Source organism: Drosophila eugracilis, unplaced genomic scaffold (genome assembly GCF_018153835.1).
Source record: "Drosophila eugracilis isolate 14026-0451.02 unplaced genomic scaffold, ASM1815383v1 contig_90, whole genome shotgun sequence".
Classification (NCBI taxonomy): Eukaryota; Metazoa; Arthropoda; class Insecta; order Diptera; family Drosophilidae; genus Drosophila; species Drosophila eugracilis.
The window spans coordinates 4,480,163-4,495,202 of NW_024573812.1; the positions used below are offsets into that span (position 1 = coordinate 4,480,163).

Genomic DNA, 15,040 nt, shown 5'->3' on the forward strand with positions numbered 1-15,040 from the left:
GAAAGAATTTAACTAAACAAAACGGAGAATCGGATTATAGGATGTAAACCTCTTAATTATTATAAATAACAATTTTCATTTTCAATTTTTGTGTTTGTAAAAATTTCAGCATGGTTGACATAGACTTTTATTTATTTATGTCTAACATAATTTCTTTAGCATTTAATCTTTATTAATTGAGTTACCCGAACTGAAATAAAATACGCCTCCAAAAATCTTTTAAGATCAACATCAAGCTTATCAATACGCCGTTTTTGCTCTATGTTTTTGCCCCACTGTGATCTGCACAGTTCGCCAACTTCCGTTTTGCACCAACGATAGCAGCTTCAGTCGTAGAATCATTATTTACTTTCGCAGCTGCCCCAACCGGAAAACTCAAGGCAGGAGAAAAACGGTCTCAGTGCCCTTCTAAAAATAACTCCCCTCGCAACGAAGCGGACATAAATCTTCCAGCTGATCGGACTGCCCATATCGAAAGGCTATAGTTAGATAGCAGGAGTAGCAGGTAGGCTAGCCGTAGGTCAGGGGTCAGACTGCACAATGTCCAGGCTCTGACGCCACCGCCCCGCGGCGATTGGTGAAACGCACAAGTCAATTTCAATTGCATTACCACTTGACACGTCGCGACGAAAACAAATAAACAAACAAACGAACAAACACGAACGACCAAACGAACTCAAGGATGCGGTAGCCGTGAGAAAAACGATAAAGATAGCAGATACATCTCGCACACAAGACGCCAGATGATGAGATGGTCTGGGTTCGGATTCGAGTTCTTCAGCATCTTCGGACGACGCCTCCGCATCGGTCTTTAGCTTCTGGCCGATCTCAACTCTTGTCAGTCGTCGTCGAACGTTCGTATCTCTCGCATCAGCGGATGTCGCGTACAAAACAAAAATAAGGAACACCCATATCCACGAGACAAAATCTTCTTCGTTCGTGTAGTTCAAGAAACACAAAACTAAATGCTATCCACGAGATACACGCTCGTGTGCGGTGCGGCTTTAAGTGAATATAATTGAAGACCAAGAGTGATATAAATAGTGGGATAAACTCTTTATTTCTTCAACCGCGACACGTGCCGATCGCACTTCCCTCGTAAAATCTGAGTGAGTTTCACCCCGATACTTATAGATATGTATATATATATATGTATATATATATGTATATAATCTAGAAGCTATTTTTAAATATATATACTTATACTGGCAAAGTGCATCTGCTAGATGCTAAAGGCTCTTACTGAATATTTTATGTGCCATTTTGGGAGCACTTCGCGGAAAATTGGCGCATCTCTAAACATTTTAAGGCATCGTTTTCCTTGCCAAAATAAAAAAAAAAACATCGAAAGATGGAAATTGTATTTATATAGATCTAAGATAAATATAATCTTCTCCATAAGGCTTCCAAGTAAACTTAAAGTATATTGTTGGAATATAAACCTAAAATTTTGATCATGAAGAATATTAACATAAAGTTCTTAACTTAAAGTATATCTTAAATGCAGGGCAATTCGTTACGCTGTTAGTCTTCAAAGTGGATGCTGAGGTTTTCTTGTGATCATCCCAGTCTTTCTCTTTTCTTCTCTCTCTGTCGGAGATTTTCTACAGCTGCCGCCGACACTTATAAATATATATTCGCATATATTAGCCTGTTCTACAGATATACTATTGTACGTATATCGGCGCATGTACTTTCATCTGCGCGATTCTATATTAATTTTTGCTTACTTGTCGCCACGTCTGTGTCGTCCATTTCCGTTTGTTGTCGTCATTAGTTGATGTTGTTTATGTCAAATAAAAATAATAATATTGGGCAAATAGGAGGTATGGCTGTGTAATTGTAGCGAAGAGTGATTTTTCTAAGAAATATACTACGACAGAATTTACGAGGTCTGCATGAAAGGCAGAAAAGTCACTAAACTAACCATTTCAAAATGTTATCTGATTTAGACAAGACATTTCAGGAAATCACAAAGTTTCAAGGGACTTTGCAGTTGCATAAAGTCCGTTATATATTTCTATATTTAGCGAATGACCATTTGGCCTTTTATCATGACTTAATTGACGGATTACCAGTCAACGAATTATGGCAAATTATAAAAATTCCAATGCGAACCATCCACTTTAAGCCTGGCCAAGAGCACCTGTTGGCTTCCAGACAATAGCACCTAGGCGAGGCTTACTTAAATTACAAGTGTCCGGCTTATAAGCTGGCACGTCACCATCTCTGTGGGGTGAAATAGGAACAAGATAAATGCATTTGTTTCGCATCCGTGGCGCTGATTAGGTGATATTACATCGCAGGACCAAAGGACACAGGATGTGCAGGATGATGTGGGGGGGCCTTAATGCACTGCAAATTGAAAGAGGAAACGCAGCTACGACTGAAACTGACGCACAAGCAGGCCCATTGCCCCCCTCTTCTCTTTCCCTCGAAAAATGAGGGGGGGGCTCTTTGCCACTGCAGCGGCTGATGTAGCTAAATTCAATTTCCAGTAGTTTGCATTAATTTCCCGGCTTATGCCGACCGCCAGAGTGCGCCACTCACTTTCCGCCCCCGATTACCCCTCCCACACTTTTCCCTCCCTACTTTCACATTCAATCAAAAACAGCAACAGCTTTCGCTGTTTGAGAAAGATAGAGAAAGAGAGCGCTATGGCGAGTGAATGCTGTGGAAAATCCAGCGAGTCGAGGGAGAAATTTCCTCATTTTGCAAACGCATCTGTAGCTGTGTGCTCGTGTATCCTGTGGCTCGATTTCAGGCGCAGGATATTCGTTTAGCCGCCGACGCGAGATGCCGATGCCATGGATGCTGGCCGGGCTTTAACGAATTTCCCCACATTTTAGTCTTCGTTTGCCGAGCGTCGTGCGCGCAAGTATCCCTCAGATACGCGGATAGACGGCCTCCAAAAAAAAAAAAAAAAAACAATAAAAAAAACAACAAGATATACCCAGAACAAAAAGAAAGTAAAATCTGAAGAAAAAACAATATACAACCAAATTCGAGGGCAAAAAAAACCAATAAAACCAATGAAAAAGAAACGCAAACGTGCAAAGTGTAACTGAAAACTCCATCATTTTCTTCAGCAAAAAAGCTAAAAGGAAAAAAACACATATTTTCCTCCAGCTCTATACATAATTCAAAGGCAGCAGCAGCTTTTGCAACTCTTCGGGAACCCAAAAATGAGTTCGTTTTATGGTAAAAGTGATTGTATTTTCAATAATCAAATGGAAATCCTTGGCTAAAACGTATATATAATCGTGTGAAAACTAATCCTAAATCTAATGAAAAATTTGTTGAGCTGCAGGAAAATTTCGTTACTTCCAAAGCCTCTGTGTGTGTGTGTGTGTGTGTTTTTTGTATAGTATCTTTTGTGCGCCTCGGCTCCTCTGTATCTGTGAGATACGCAAAACAATTTGTCTGCGCCATTAGTAGCGAAGAGTGTGTCCTATGTCTGTGTGTGTGTGTGTGTATCCTGCGCAGTCAACGATACCGAAGCTGCGTCTCGCATCCTGGCATCCTGGCAAATCCTTGCCATCCAAAACCAACCATCCATCTGCAAAACGGAGTCGGGGGAATCCGAGGGCAGCGCAATATTTGCGACGTTGACGCAGCCTCCACTCGCTCCTTTTAATGTTGTTTTTGCTGCTTCTGCTGCCGTTGTTGTTGTTGGTGTTGCTGTTGTTGTTGCTCCTGTGGCAGCACTGTGTGTGTATCTGCAAAATACACAAAAATACAGGACCAAGGATAATGTCCATGTGCTTGGTTCTTATGTTGATCCAAAAACAACTAGAGTAGTAAGGAGTAACTATAAGTTAAGTTTTGCACAGGTAAACTTGTTTTAGATTAATTATTACTTTTTATTATGTTTTCTTTATTAATTACATATTAAGTTTACTAAACTTTATAAGGAATAAAGAGTAGAATATATTTTAACTAGATTGGGCTAGGTTATACTCGTATATTATGGAGTTGTGATTTCAGTAACTAAAAAACATTAATATCAGCCAATGTAATTGAGACGGAAATACTAAGAAAATTAAACATTTTTCTATAACTTCAATCATAAGCACTGAAATTTATTAATCACAAATCATTATTTTTGTTTAATTGAAAATAAATTTGCAAAATCTTTACGTTTACTCAATGAAATTATTGTTAATTAGAGAAATATTTTAATTGGTATTAAAAATGAAATTGCCTGTAATTTTAGAAATATTTTATCATTAGGCATTCAATTAATATTTTCTGTACAAAGAGCTTTGTTTAGAACCTTCAAATAATAACTAACTAATATTGTACATTCAATCTTTCACGTACTGAAAAGTTTTTGTTTATGTTTATAAATTAAAAAGATATCTTGATATCATCTTCTTATTGATTTGGCTATACTATCTTATACCAGCGATTTAAAATTTCCAAATTGATCTGTGAGATGAAAATGAATTTTCTTCCAGCCCAATCATGCTCCAAATAAAGAATAGCCATTAGAACAAGTTTTCGAGTGGAATTCGCTAACCATGTCGGGTAATCCTCGTAACTTCTTGCACTTGTCCGTGTCTTGAACTTTTGCCTCAGCTCGAGTTCGCTTCCTGTTTTCAAAATGTGAGGAGCAGGGTGGGCATTTTGCATGCATGTGTAGTTTCAGCTAGTTTGGCTTACGGCTTTTCCAGCTTCTCGATTTCCCGCTTCACCGTTACTCGCAGGACTTTCAGCTTCAGTTGCGTTTCCGTTTTTCTGCACTCGCTGCAATTCTCCAAAGAGAATGAGCCAGGGTGGTGGGTGGAAACTCTCGAGTTCTCGCTGCTTTTCCCATTTTCGTTTTTTTTTTGTCTACTTTTTTTACGAGTCGTGTTTTGGCCCTCTTTGAGTGTGCGAGTGTGTGTGTGTGTGTGTGTATTTACAATTCCGTTTTGTTGTTGTTTTCGCGACAGCCATTTTGTACAGCATACTTTGCGTACTATGAAGTTACACACACACATACTCGTACCAGCGGACTTTCTTTTTTATTTGTGTGGAAAAATTTCCCAACTTTTTCGCTTTCCCAATATGGAATATATATGTACTTTTCTGTTTGCCAAAATAATAGAAAATGCGAAAAGCGAAAGGCCAACAGCAACAACAACAGCAACATTTTCCAAAACCCTCTCTCTCGCACTTTCCTTTACCATCGTTCTATCCCCCTTCCACTTGTCTATTTCTAAGTCTAGTATCCACAAGAAAAGAAAAGAAAAAAAAACAGGAAAAATCAAATAAAATAAATGCAGTTGTCATTCGGCAAGCGAAATAAATCCCGAAAAGAAAATGCGAGAAAATACCAGTATCCGATTGTGTATGTGTGCATGCTAGTAGCGTGTATGTGCGTGTGTATGAGTGTTTTTGTGGAAAAGCGAAATGTTAAAAGTGATTTTGTACGACGCCCCTCGAGCAGAAGAAAATGCCCGTGTCTATACAAGAAAAATAGATTGATTCGTTCTACAAGCCAAATAATTATGAAGAAATCCATTTGGAAATGTGGTTTCGACTATTGAGAATATATATATATTAGGTATATATAGTTTTAAATAGTACAAAATCAGGCCACTGGCAATAGTTTCGAATCACAAAAGAAATCTGCTGATCAATATTTTGGATAAGGAAATTGGAAATTATATTTAAAATATGAGTTCTGAATGAATTGGCTTGGCACACGATTATTATAGAAAACGTTTTAAGTTTATAAATAATTTTTAATTTATTATTTAACGCGAAACAACAATTTATTTGTCTTTATATAAGAAAACTTTCCTAAGAAGAGTGCTATGTGCTTAAAACTTAAAAAATGTCTTATAATAAATCGAAAATTTAATAATTGATTAATTAATTACTTGTCTGTTATTAAGTGATTTTTTAAGAGGAATTCCTAACAAAAAGAACAAAAATTCTGACGTATTTTTTATACCTGAAACAATATTTGAGTACCTTCTCAGTTCTGAGAATGCATTTAGGGAAAAGCTTAACATAAAGTAAACCAAACTCCAGGAACTGCAAAACAAAGTCCCTTAACAGCTAATCAGTGAGTAAAATTTAGCCGGAAATCAAACCTCTTAAGATGAATAGCTTGTGGCATTCAAAGTTAACTGGAGCATAAATCAGCAAAATGTTTCACAATAACTTAATTAACTTATTAGAAATAGTTTCTATAAAGGCGCAACAGAATTCACTAGAAATCAAAATCAAGCCAAGCAAATTGAGCACAATCAGCAGTTGCATCTTTACGTTTGGATGGCATCTACACCAAATTGCGCCTGGTAAACGGAAGACCTGCAATCGATTGGCTTTCCTTTTTAGCCAAAAGGAAAATTCGGTTTTCCACGAAAAACACGTTCTCTAACAACGGCAATCTTATTGCATTTTCGGGCCTTTGGGCTTCAATTGTCAAAATGCTTGCCTGCGGGGAAGCAGCAATTTCATTGATTTGTTGCCAGGATGAGAGGGGTTCCCGTGTACGGGTGCTAGGGCCTTTGGTCCTTTGAAACAGGACGCATGTGGCTGTGTGTATATGTGTGGGTTATCTGTCTCTGCCTAAAAGTCAAACGTCAATGGGCCTGATTAATTATAACTTTTTCATTAACAAATTTTGCACATTTTCTGCTTCCCCAGAATCAAACGGAGGTGGAGATTAATTACGAAAGGACACACTCACCCGTGGGTGAAAGCTTTAGCAATGAGCTGCCTGCACTTGAAGAACTTCAAATGCGCCAAGCGGTCGCAATCTTTAACCAGAAGTTAAGCAACTGAATATCAACCCATTAATATACACCAAACTCAAGCGAATTTCTTGGCAAGAAATCTTTGCCAAAAAAGAAAAACTATTGGAAAGTGTTTCTAAACGAGTGGCTTTAAGTATGCCACCGCTCAAGCAGCTGGAGGCGGTGCTACCGGTGGTGCTGGCCCTTCTGTCATTACTCCTGGTGGATCCCTCGTTTGCCCAGCGACCGCTGATCATGAACCACACCTTCAGCTCGCTGCCAATGTCCCAGCACCCGAGCTTTAACAGTTGGCCAGGTGCCTCCGGAGGAAAACAGCTGCGAAATGGCAGACTCCATGAGCAACCTTTGCCCCTGCCGCAACCTACTTTGCCGGTGGCCACGCAGTACGAGGATTACGAGATGGCACCGCCAGGGTCACGAAGGGATAACAAACGACGGTTGGCCCAGATGGCTCAACGCCCCGGTAGCGGTAATGGCGGGCGACGTGGCATGGAATCCCTGCGAAAAGAGCTCATGAATCCCTCGGTTGGTGGTCCAGGCGGGGGAATATCGGGCGGAAGTGCCGGTTATCCTTCATACTCTGCCACCTCATCCATAGGCCGAATCGATGGACTAGGTCAGGGCATTGGATCTGCGGATCGTTATGGATCCTTGTACGAACAGCTCAAGCAACCCAGTGGTATGGCAGCCATGACAGCTGGTCCTCAGGGTGGTCCCTACTCCACTAGGTTTCCCCCTCTATACGGTGTGGACGACCAACCCAAGCGCCCGAATCAGCGTAAGAACTCCATAAGCGAGCTCTACAAGCTGAAAAAGGCCCTTAACCAGGCAGATGAGCCTGCCGGCGGGGTAACGCATGGAAACTTTGAAGGAGATCCGCAGCCATCGTCGGCAGATCCACTACAGGAAATCAAGGATCGCATACGACAAACTCCACCAAATGCGGTAGGTTAAGTTTTGTGTTAGAAAAGTTATTTTAAGTTTTGAAAAAATAAGAATAGACAAAATAATTAACTAATTAATATCCCCTCTTACACCCCCTAGAACACCTACGCCCCATACACGGATGCCACGCCGTCATCAGAGTACGAATACGAGCTGGGTGTTAAATGCAATTTCGAGACGCCGTGCTCTTGGACCTGGGGAAACTACACAGACGGCTTTCAAGTTATATCCGGCACGGAGTTGTCCAAGCGGAATCTGACAGGACTATTGCCAGGACCTGCAGCCGATAGTATCGATGATGCCAACGGACACTTCCTGTATGCCCGAGTAAGCCCGTCTTCAAGGCCTCTGAATCTCACCTCACCGGAATTTAGCACAACGATGGAGAAGTGTTTTCTGGAGGTGTATATGCATCAGAGCGACATGAACTATGGACTCTCGAGGGTTGTAGTGGAGCCACTTCATACGGCCGAAAGCAGTTGGGTGCCAGCCGAAATCCTGGGCGATAATGTCCGTCAATGGACCAGGAAGGTATATCGTCTGGGTCGCGTTTCACGCGATTTTCGTATAGTTTTCGAGGTGGTTCCCGATCTGCGTCCTGGCCAAAAGGGTCATGTGGCGCTGGACAACTTGCGAATGGTCAACTGTTTCCCAGAGGGTACCAAGTCGGAGAAGTGCAGCACATCGCAGGTTAAGTGCACTGCCAATAAGGTGCCCGTGTGCATCCACCTGCCGAGAATCTGCGACATCACCAGGGATTGTGACGAGGCGGAGGATGAGCAACAGTCGTGTGGTAAGTAGGAAAACAGATCCTGGTTCTTTATATTTAATTAATCTTAATAAATCTTTGTCAATCAATATTAGATAAAATACCCTACGGTGGACGCTGTGACTTCGAGGAGGACTGGTGTGGCTGGCGGGACTCAGGAAAGACCACTCTCACCTGGTCGCGGCACACCGGATCCTCACCAACTCACGATACTGGACCTGACGGCGATCATACGATGCAGCATTTACAGAACAACACCAGTGGCTACTATATGCTGGTCAATATGAATCAGCATATGAACAATACGGAAAAGAACTCGATCATAGGATTTGCCAGTAATGCAATTATGGTCAGTAAGACCTTCAATCCGCCTCCATCGGTACATGGAAATCCAGATTCTGCCTATCGTAACTCCTGTGTGGTGAGGTTTTTCATCCATCAATTCGGCAAGAATCCGGGTAGCATTAATCTCTCCGTGGTGGAGATGAAAGAAAAGGAGAACATCACCACAACGCTTTGGTGGAGCACTAAGAATCAGGGCAGCGATTGGCTGAGAGCTGAATATGTGCTGCCTAACATTACTTCCAAGTGAGTTTCCTAATAGAAATTATTATTAAGAGGAAAACAAATCTATTAATTTTCAAAATCCCTTAGATACTATCTTCAGTTCGAGGCTCGAATGGGCATGAGAATCTATTCGGATGTGGCTGTAGATGACTTTTCATTGAGTCCCGAATGCTTTGGCCTCAATATCCCGGAAGATCACCTCGGTGGCTATAACTACTGGGACGTTCGACAGAATCTAAAGAGCCCAACCTATAAAGACTTTGAATACACAAACTGTAAGTTGAGATATTCCTCCTATATAATCTTCTTTATATAAATCTTTTATCTTAAACCCTCTTTTCAGATCTTGAGCTTACTAGCTGCGACACTCGTGGCATGATAGGACCTTCCCAGGCGCAATGTGAAGCTGCATATAAGGAGCAAAATAAAACTCACGTCCTTCGGGAAGTCCATGTGGTGGAGGATCAGAGCAGCTACAAAGGCATGCAAAAGTGGAAGGTTCCTCACGAGGGACACTACACGTAAGTTAATCTTTCTTTTCTTCAAGACTTTTCCTAGTTATGATTTTCATACCAATCCTTTCCAGAATCATTGCCAAGGGCGCCAGTGGAGGTCTCGGCTCGGGTGGCGTTGGCAGCTCTCGAGGATCGGTGGCTGTTGCTGTTTTGGAGCTTCACAAACACGAGGAACTATACTTCCTTGTGGGACAACAGGGCGAGAATGCCTGCATCAAGTCCATGGGAGTCCTCAAAGAAGCTGGTTGTGGCACCGATCATGACCTGGATTTGGGCCAATATAGCTTCCGTTCCAAACAGGATATGGTCAAGAAAATCTATATAGAAAACGGTGCCGGTGGCGGTGGTGGTGGATCGTACGTGTTCCTCCTTAATCAGGCCAAGAACGAGGCAGTACCTCTCTTGGTAGCTGGTGGTGGCGGTGGTCTCGGAATCGGACAGTACATAGACGAGGACTTCCAGCATGGTCAAAAGGCAAAGCCCTTGCAGGCACCGGAAAGTGGGCAGATCAATGGAGAGCCGCTGAACAAAAAGACAGCTGGTCCTGGTGGTGGATGGCGGGCTAAGGAGGATCAGGCCTTGAGTCCAACCTATGGAGCTGCTCTCCTTCAGGGCGGACGTGGTGGTCACTCCTGCTATGTGGAACTGGCGGACAATGGTACTTCAGTTCACCGACATGGCCAAGGTGGTTTCGGCGGTGGCGGAGGTGGCTGCAATACCGGCGGTGGAGGTGGTGGCTACGCTGGTGGAGATGTCTATCTAACCGAGTCGAATGGCGAGGGAGGTAGTTCATACATCAGCCCCAGCCGTAGCCTCCGGGAGATAAGCGATATACATGCAGGAGCCAGCAGTGGACCAGGTGCCATCATCATTATCCCGGCGATTGAGGGCTGTGGCTGCGACTACAGGTGCGTGGCTTTGGATGAGTTCCGATCGAAGGTGAGATGCATCTGCCCGGATGGCTGGAGTTTGAAGAGAGACAACCATACAGCCTGCGAGATACGCGAGGAGGCGGGCAAGTCATCCTTCCAGTATCTCGTCTCCATTCTAATGATCTCCCTGGCCGTTCTCTTCATCTGCATTGCGGCGCTCATCTTTATGCTGTGTAAGTAGACTTTAGATATTGTTTAGTCTAATTTAATTACTAATATTACTTAAATTCCCTTAACCTTAGACAATCGCTATCAACGAAAGAAGCAGTCGAAGAAGCGCCATAAGATGCTCGTGGAGCAGGATCTTCAATTGACACGCTTACGGAACAACATCGACGACTCAAATCTGAACAACTTTAATCCCAACTATGGATGTGATGGTATCCTCAATGGCCACATCGATGTCAACAGTTTACCCCAAGTGGCACGCGATAGTCTCCAGTTGGTTAAGTGAGTAACTAAGTCTAATACATCGCCTAGTTTCCCCAACTAATACTTTAATTTTTTAGTGCCCTGGGCAAAGGTGCTTTTGGAGAGGTATATATGGCTCTATATCGCCATCGAGATGGAGATGCTGTTGAAATGGGGGTGGCAGTGAAAACCCTGCGCGAAGATCCCAAGCGAGAAAAGGAGGAGGATTTCCTTAAGGAGGCAGCCATAATGGCCAAATTCAACCATCCGAATATGGTGCACTTGATAGGCGTCTGCTTTGATCGTCAGCCGTATTATATAGTCTTGGAACTACTGGCTGGCGGGGATCTACAGAAGTTCTTGAGGGAGAATAGAAATACCCCAGAACGACCTTCCCTCTTAACGATGAAAGATCTTCTATTCTGCGCCTTGGACGTGGCTAAAGGATGTCGGTATATGGAAAGCAAGCGATTCATCCATCGGGATATCGCCGCCAGAAATTGTCTACTGAGCAGCAAAGGTCCTGGTAGAGTAGTGAAAATCGCCGACTTTGGCATGTCCCGAGATATCTACAGATCGGATTACTATCGTAAAGGAGGCAAAGCGATGTTGCCCATCAAATGGATGCCACCGGAAGCCTTCCTTGATGGCATATTCACTTCCAAGACAGATGTCTGGTCCTTTGGCATACTCCTGTGGGAAGTCTTCAGTCTGGGCCGTTCACCATATCCAGGTCAGCATAACACTCAAGTGATGGAACTGGTGGTGCGTGGCGGTCGATTGGGGTCACCCACCGAGTGTCCCGTCTCCATATACAAGGTCATGGCCGACTGCTGGAATCCCACGCCAGAGGATCGGCCAACATTCATTACGTTGCTGGAGCACCTGACCGCCTGCACCCAGGATCCAAGCATAATGAATGCTCCATTGCCCAACATTCTGGGCCCCACAGCCTCCGAAAGGGACGACACTGTTATCAGGCCACCCAATGGCGAGGAGTTCTGTTTGGCGGTGCCAGATTATCTGGTGCCCTTGCCACCAGGTGGTAGCAGTAATCCATCGGTGGCCAGTGGTTCCGGCTATGTTCCGGAGTCACAACGTCAACAGATGAGCTCCTGCACTCCGCCGGCGGTCACCTCACCCGCCGCACCACATCCAAGGCCGGTGGAGAACTTAGCCCCGACCAGTGGAGATTGCTGGGAAACGTCCTTTATACTACCAAACTCCAAGGTTGAACCACCCGTAGCTGGTAGTGGTCATGATGTCCCACTGGCTTCCGGGGAGGAGGCCAAACTGATCAGCTTGGACACACCACAGCCCACACCAACCACCATCCAACCACCCCTATCCTTTGCCTCCCAGCTAGATGGCATCACATTGGATCCCTCGGCCCTGACCAAGGGTCATTTGCCCAATGGCAGTGCCAAGCAGTCGTATGCCAATGTTCAGGTGAAAAACGAAACCGATGGCAAGGTCATCAATGGGGTGGTGGGCAATGGCACGGTGATGAACGGAGAAGTCTCAACGGGATCGGGTGGTGCCGATTCACCCTTCACCATTCAGGGCTACGCGGAGCGATACAAGGACAACAACAATCATTCCGAAATCAGTTGTTAAAGGGCACTCAGAAATATGGTTTTTCTAGAGTCAGGATTCTAATTCAAAGATCTTAAACTAAAATTTCCAAATTAAAAGTGAAAAGTTTCTGCATATTTTTGTAAAGATTTCAAAAATCTTTAACAAAACAAGTGAAACGATCAAGGATCTATTAATTAACTAAAATAATTTCGATTTCTGAATTATAATCCTGATCTCAGACAGCATCTTTTTCGCTCAGTGAGGCGCCCAGGAGGAGTTCGTCTAGTTTTGGGGCAATCACAATTTTGCTTGCGTCTCACCGGCGCATTAAATAAATTTATTCTCGAATCACAAAGAGAGAAAAACCGAAAATTGGGATAACAAAAACCGAGTGAGAACTTCACAAAAAAAAGAAATTGTATTGTAATTTAAACTTAAATTTGTATTGCGTGAAAACGAAACAAAAACAAAACCAAAGTCGGATTATGAAAAACAAAAAACAAAAACTGCAAGTAACACATAAACTTAGTTGGAATAAATAGTTTAGTTTTTTACCAGATATTAGTTTTGCGTAAACAAAATGAAAATGAATGAAAATTTGCGAGAGGTTGTATATATTAATTGTATCTAAGTTTTACACTTACCCTTAATTTAATTCAACTATTTTTTGAATATCTTTAGTTACCATACCCTTAGTTAACGTTTTAAGCTGATGACTGAAATGCCAAACAATATTCCTAAAGTAAAACAAAACAAAAAAAAAGCAAAACAAAAAAAACAAGAAAAGTGCGAAACGTTAGCTTATTTTTAATACGCAGTCCAGAACCGGGAACCAAGATGCCAAACTCAAAAGTAGTTCAATGTGTCAAAGCCAACTGCTCGTTTAAAGTTCGCAATAATACCACAAATGTAGTCAGACAGATATGCCAACACACATATGTTTTTAACATAGGATATATGTTTTAATTTAGGATTCTCGATTCTTCTGTTCTTTACTCCGAACGATATTTCAATTTAGTGTAAATAACAAGCTTCCGTCGTAGCGAATTACGTATATTTATTGTATGTATTTGACTAGTCTTAAGGGAAATAAAACATAAAAACCAAAAGAAAATGTAAAAGAAAAAGAAAAACAGTAGCGTATAAAGGCGATAGAAGAAAAACTACAATTTACAGGGTGATTTTTATGAAAATTCAGTTGTATGTTTAAAAAACAAAAATTAGAATTAACAAAACAAAAAAAAAACAAAAACAAAAAATCAAGTTGACGCAACGACTTTCAGCTCGATTTGAGTTGCTAAAAAAATGTTGTAAAATATTCTTTCAGCACAGCCCTGTATTTGTTCATCATCATTAACGCTCTTTTTTCAGGTGTTGATCGGAGAATTCGAAATTTTGTACATTTAGTTCGGAACGTAACAAACAAGCTTTAAATTATATAATTTTTATAAAGATATATTAACGGATATACAAGTGTGAGGCGACAACATAATATTTAACCAAAGCAGAAAACAAAACTAAATAAATTATACAAGATCGAGGCTCGCGGGAGCCACAATTTAATTTACTATATATTGAGGTAGGTATACATGCATATGCATTTATGTATGTATAATTAGATCTAAGAAAATTGAGTGTGTGTTTAAAACAGCAAATCGAAAAAGAAAATATATATATATAAATATATACATATTTAGATAATGATACCGAAACATATATAGGAAGGATAATGTTATGTCTATGTTTTGCTTTATGTACAAGTCTACTGTTAAATGCGCATACATCTATATACACGCAAACATATTCTCGTATATAAACATATGTATAATCAACTTATATATCCAATATGTATGTGCGACTAAAGCGAACCGTAAAAATTTTAAATGCTGAATACGCGGAAACCAAAGAACATGTAAATTACATTTATAATTACACAGATCTTACACGTCTACTCAGCCGGGCTCTCGTTTTTGTTTTTTGGATTCGTTGTGAAATTTTTCAAATATTTATGTTTTTACAAAAAAAAGATAATAATTAGTTGCTCAATTTACCAAATAAACAAACGTTCTTTTGTTTTTGAATTAATAAATTCTTAAAAAGTTAAAAACGAGAGAATGGCGGACTACTTACATTATACTTTACATGCGACTTGTCACAGAAAATACCGGAACCCAAACAAAAAAATGTACAAAATGAAATAAAACCCAATTGAAAAAAATAAGAAATAAATAAAAATCTACCAATGTATGCTCACAATCGAATGCTCAATAAGTGTACGAATATATTTGAATATATATATATATATCTCAGCATCCACGGCTTAAACACTTAGTCTTAACACCTTGATCGAGTCGTAAAACTTGTCAGTATTTTTTTTTACGTTGTACGTTTATCTATTATGGTTGTGCCGAGGCATCTCAAGTAAGAGACTTAAACTTACTCAAATGCATTACACATCTCTAGGAGATCCTTCCCATTATACATGCATATGTATAAATACACAGCGAACATCCTGCGAACAGGATTCCCATACATTTTTGTACCCTGACGACATTACCTTGAGTACCT

The 15,040-nt window shown here is 41.3% G+C and overlaps 1 protein-coding gene across 2 annotated transcripts; it reads left to right on the plus strand.

Annotated features, from left to right (window-relative positions):
• The first annotated feature begins 850 nt into the window (after positions 1-850).
• LOC108112538 (ALK tyrosine kinase receptor) lies at positions 851-13,029 on the plus strand. 2 transcript variants are annotated; one of them, XM_017222465.2, is made up of 9 exons: positions 851-1,109; positions 6,646-7,700; positions 7,800-8,493; positions 8,565-9,057; positions 9,124-9,311; positions 9,380-9,557; positions 9,623-10,656; positions 10,726-10,933; positions 10,993-13,029. In XM_017222465.2, exons 2-9 carry the CDS (start codon positions 6,891-6,893, stop codon positions 12,509-12,511), a joined length of 5,124 nt encoding a protein of 1,707 aa, XP_017077954.1. In that variant the 5' UTR covers positions 851-1,109; positions 6,646-6,890; the 3' UTR covers positions 12,512-13,029. The 2 variants fall into 2 exon arrangements, with proteins under 2 accessions (XP_017077954.1, XP_017077953.1); XM_017222464.2 differs by lacking the exon at positions 851-1,109 and adding an exon at positions 1,923-3,201.
• The last annotated feature ends 2,011 nt before the right edge of the window (positions 13,030-15,040 follow it).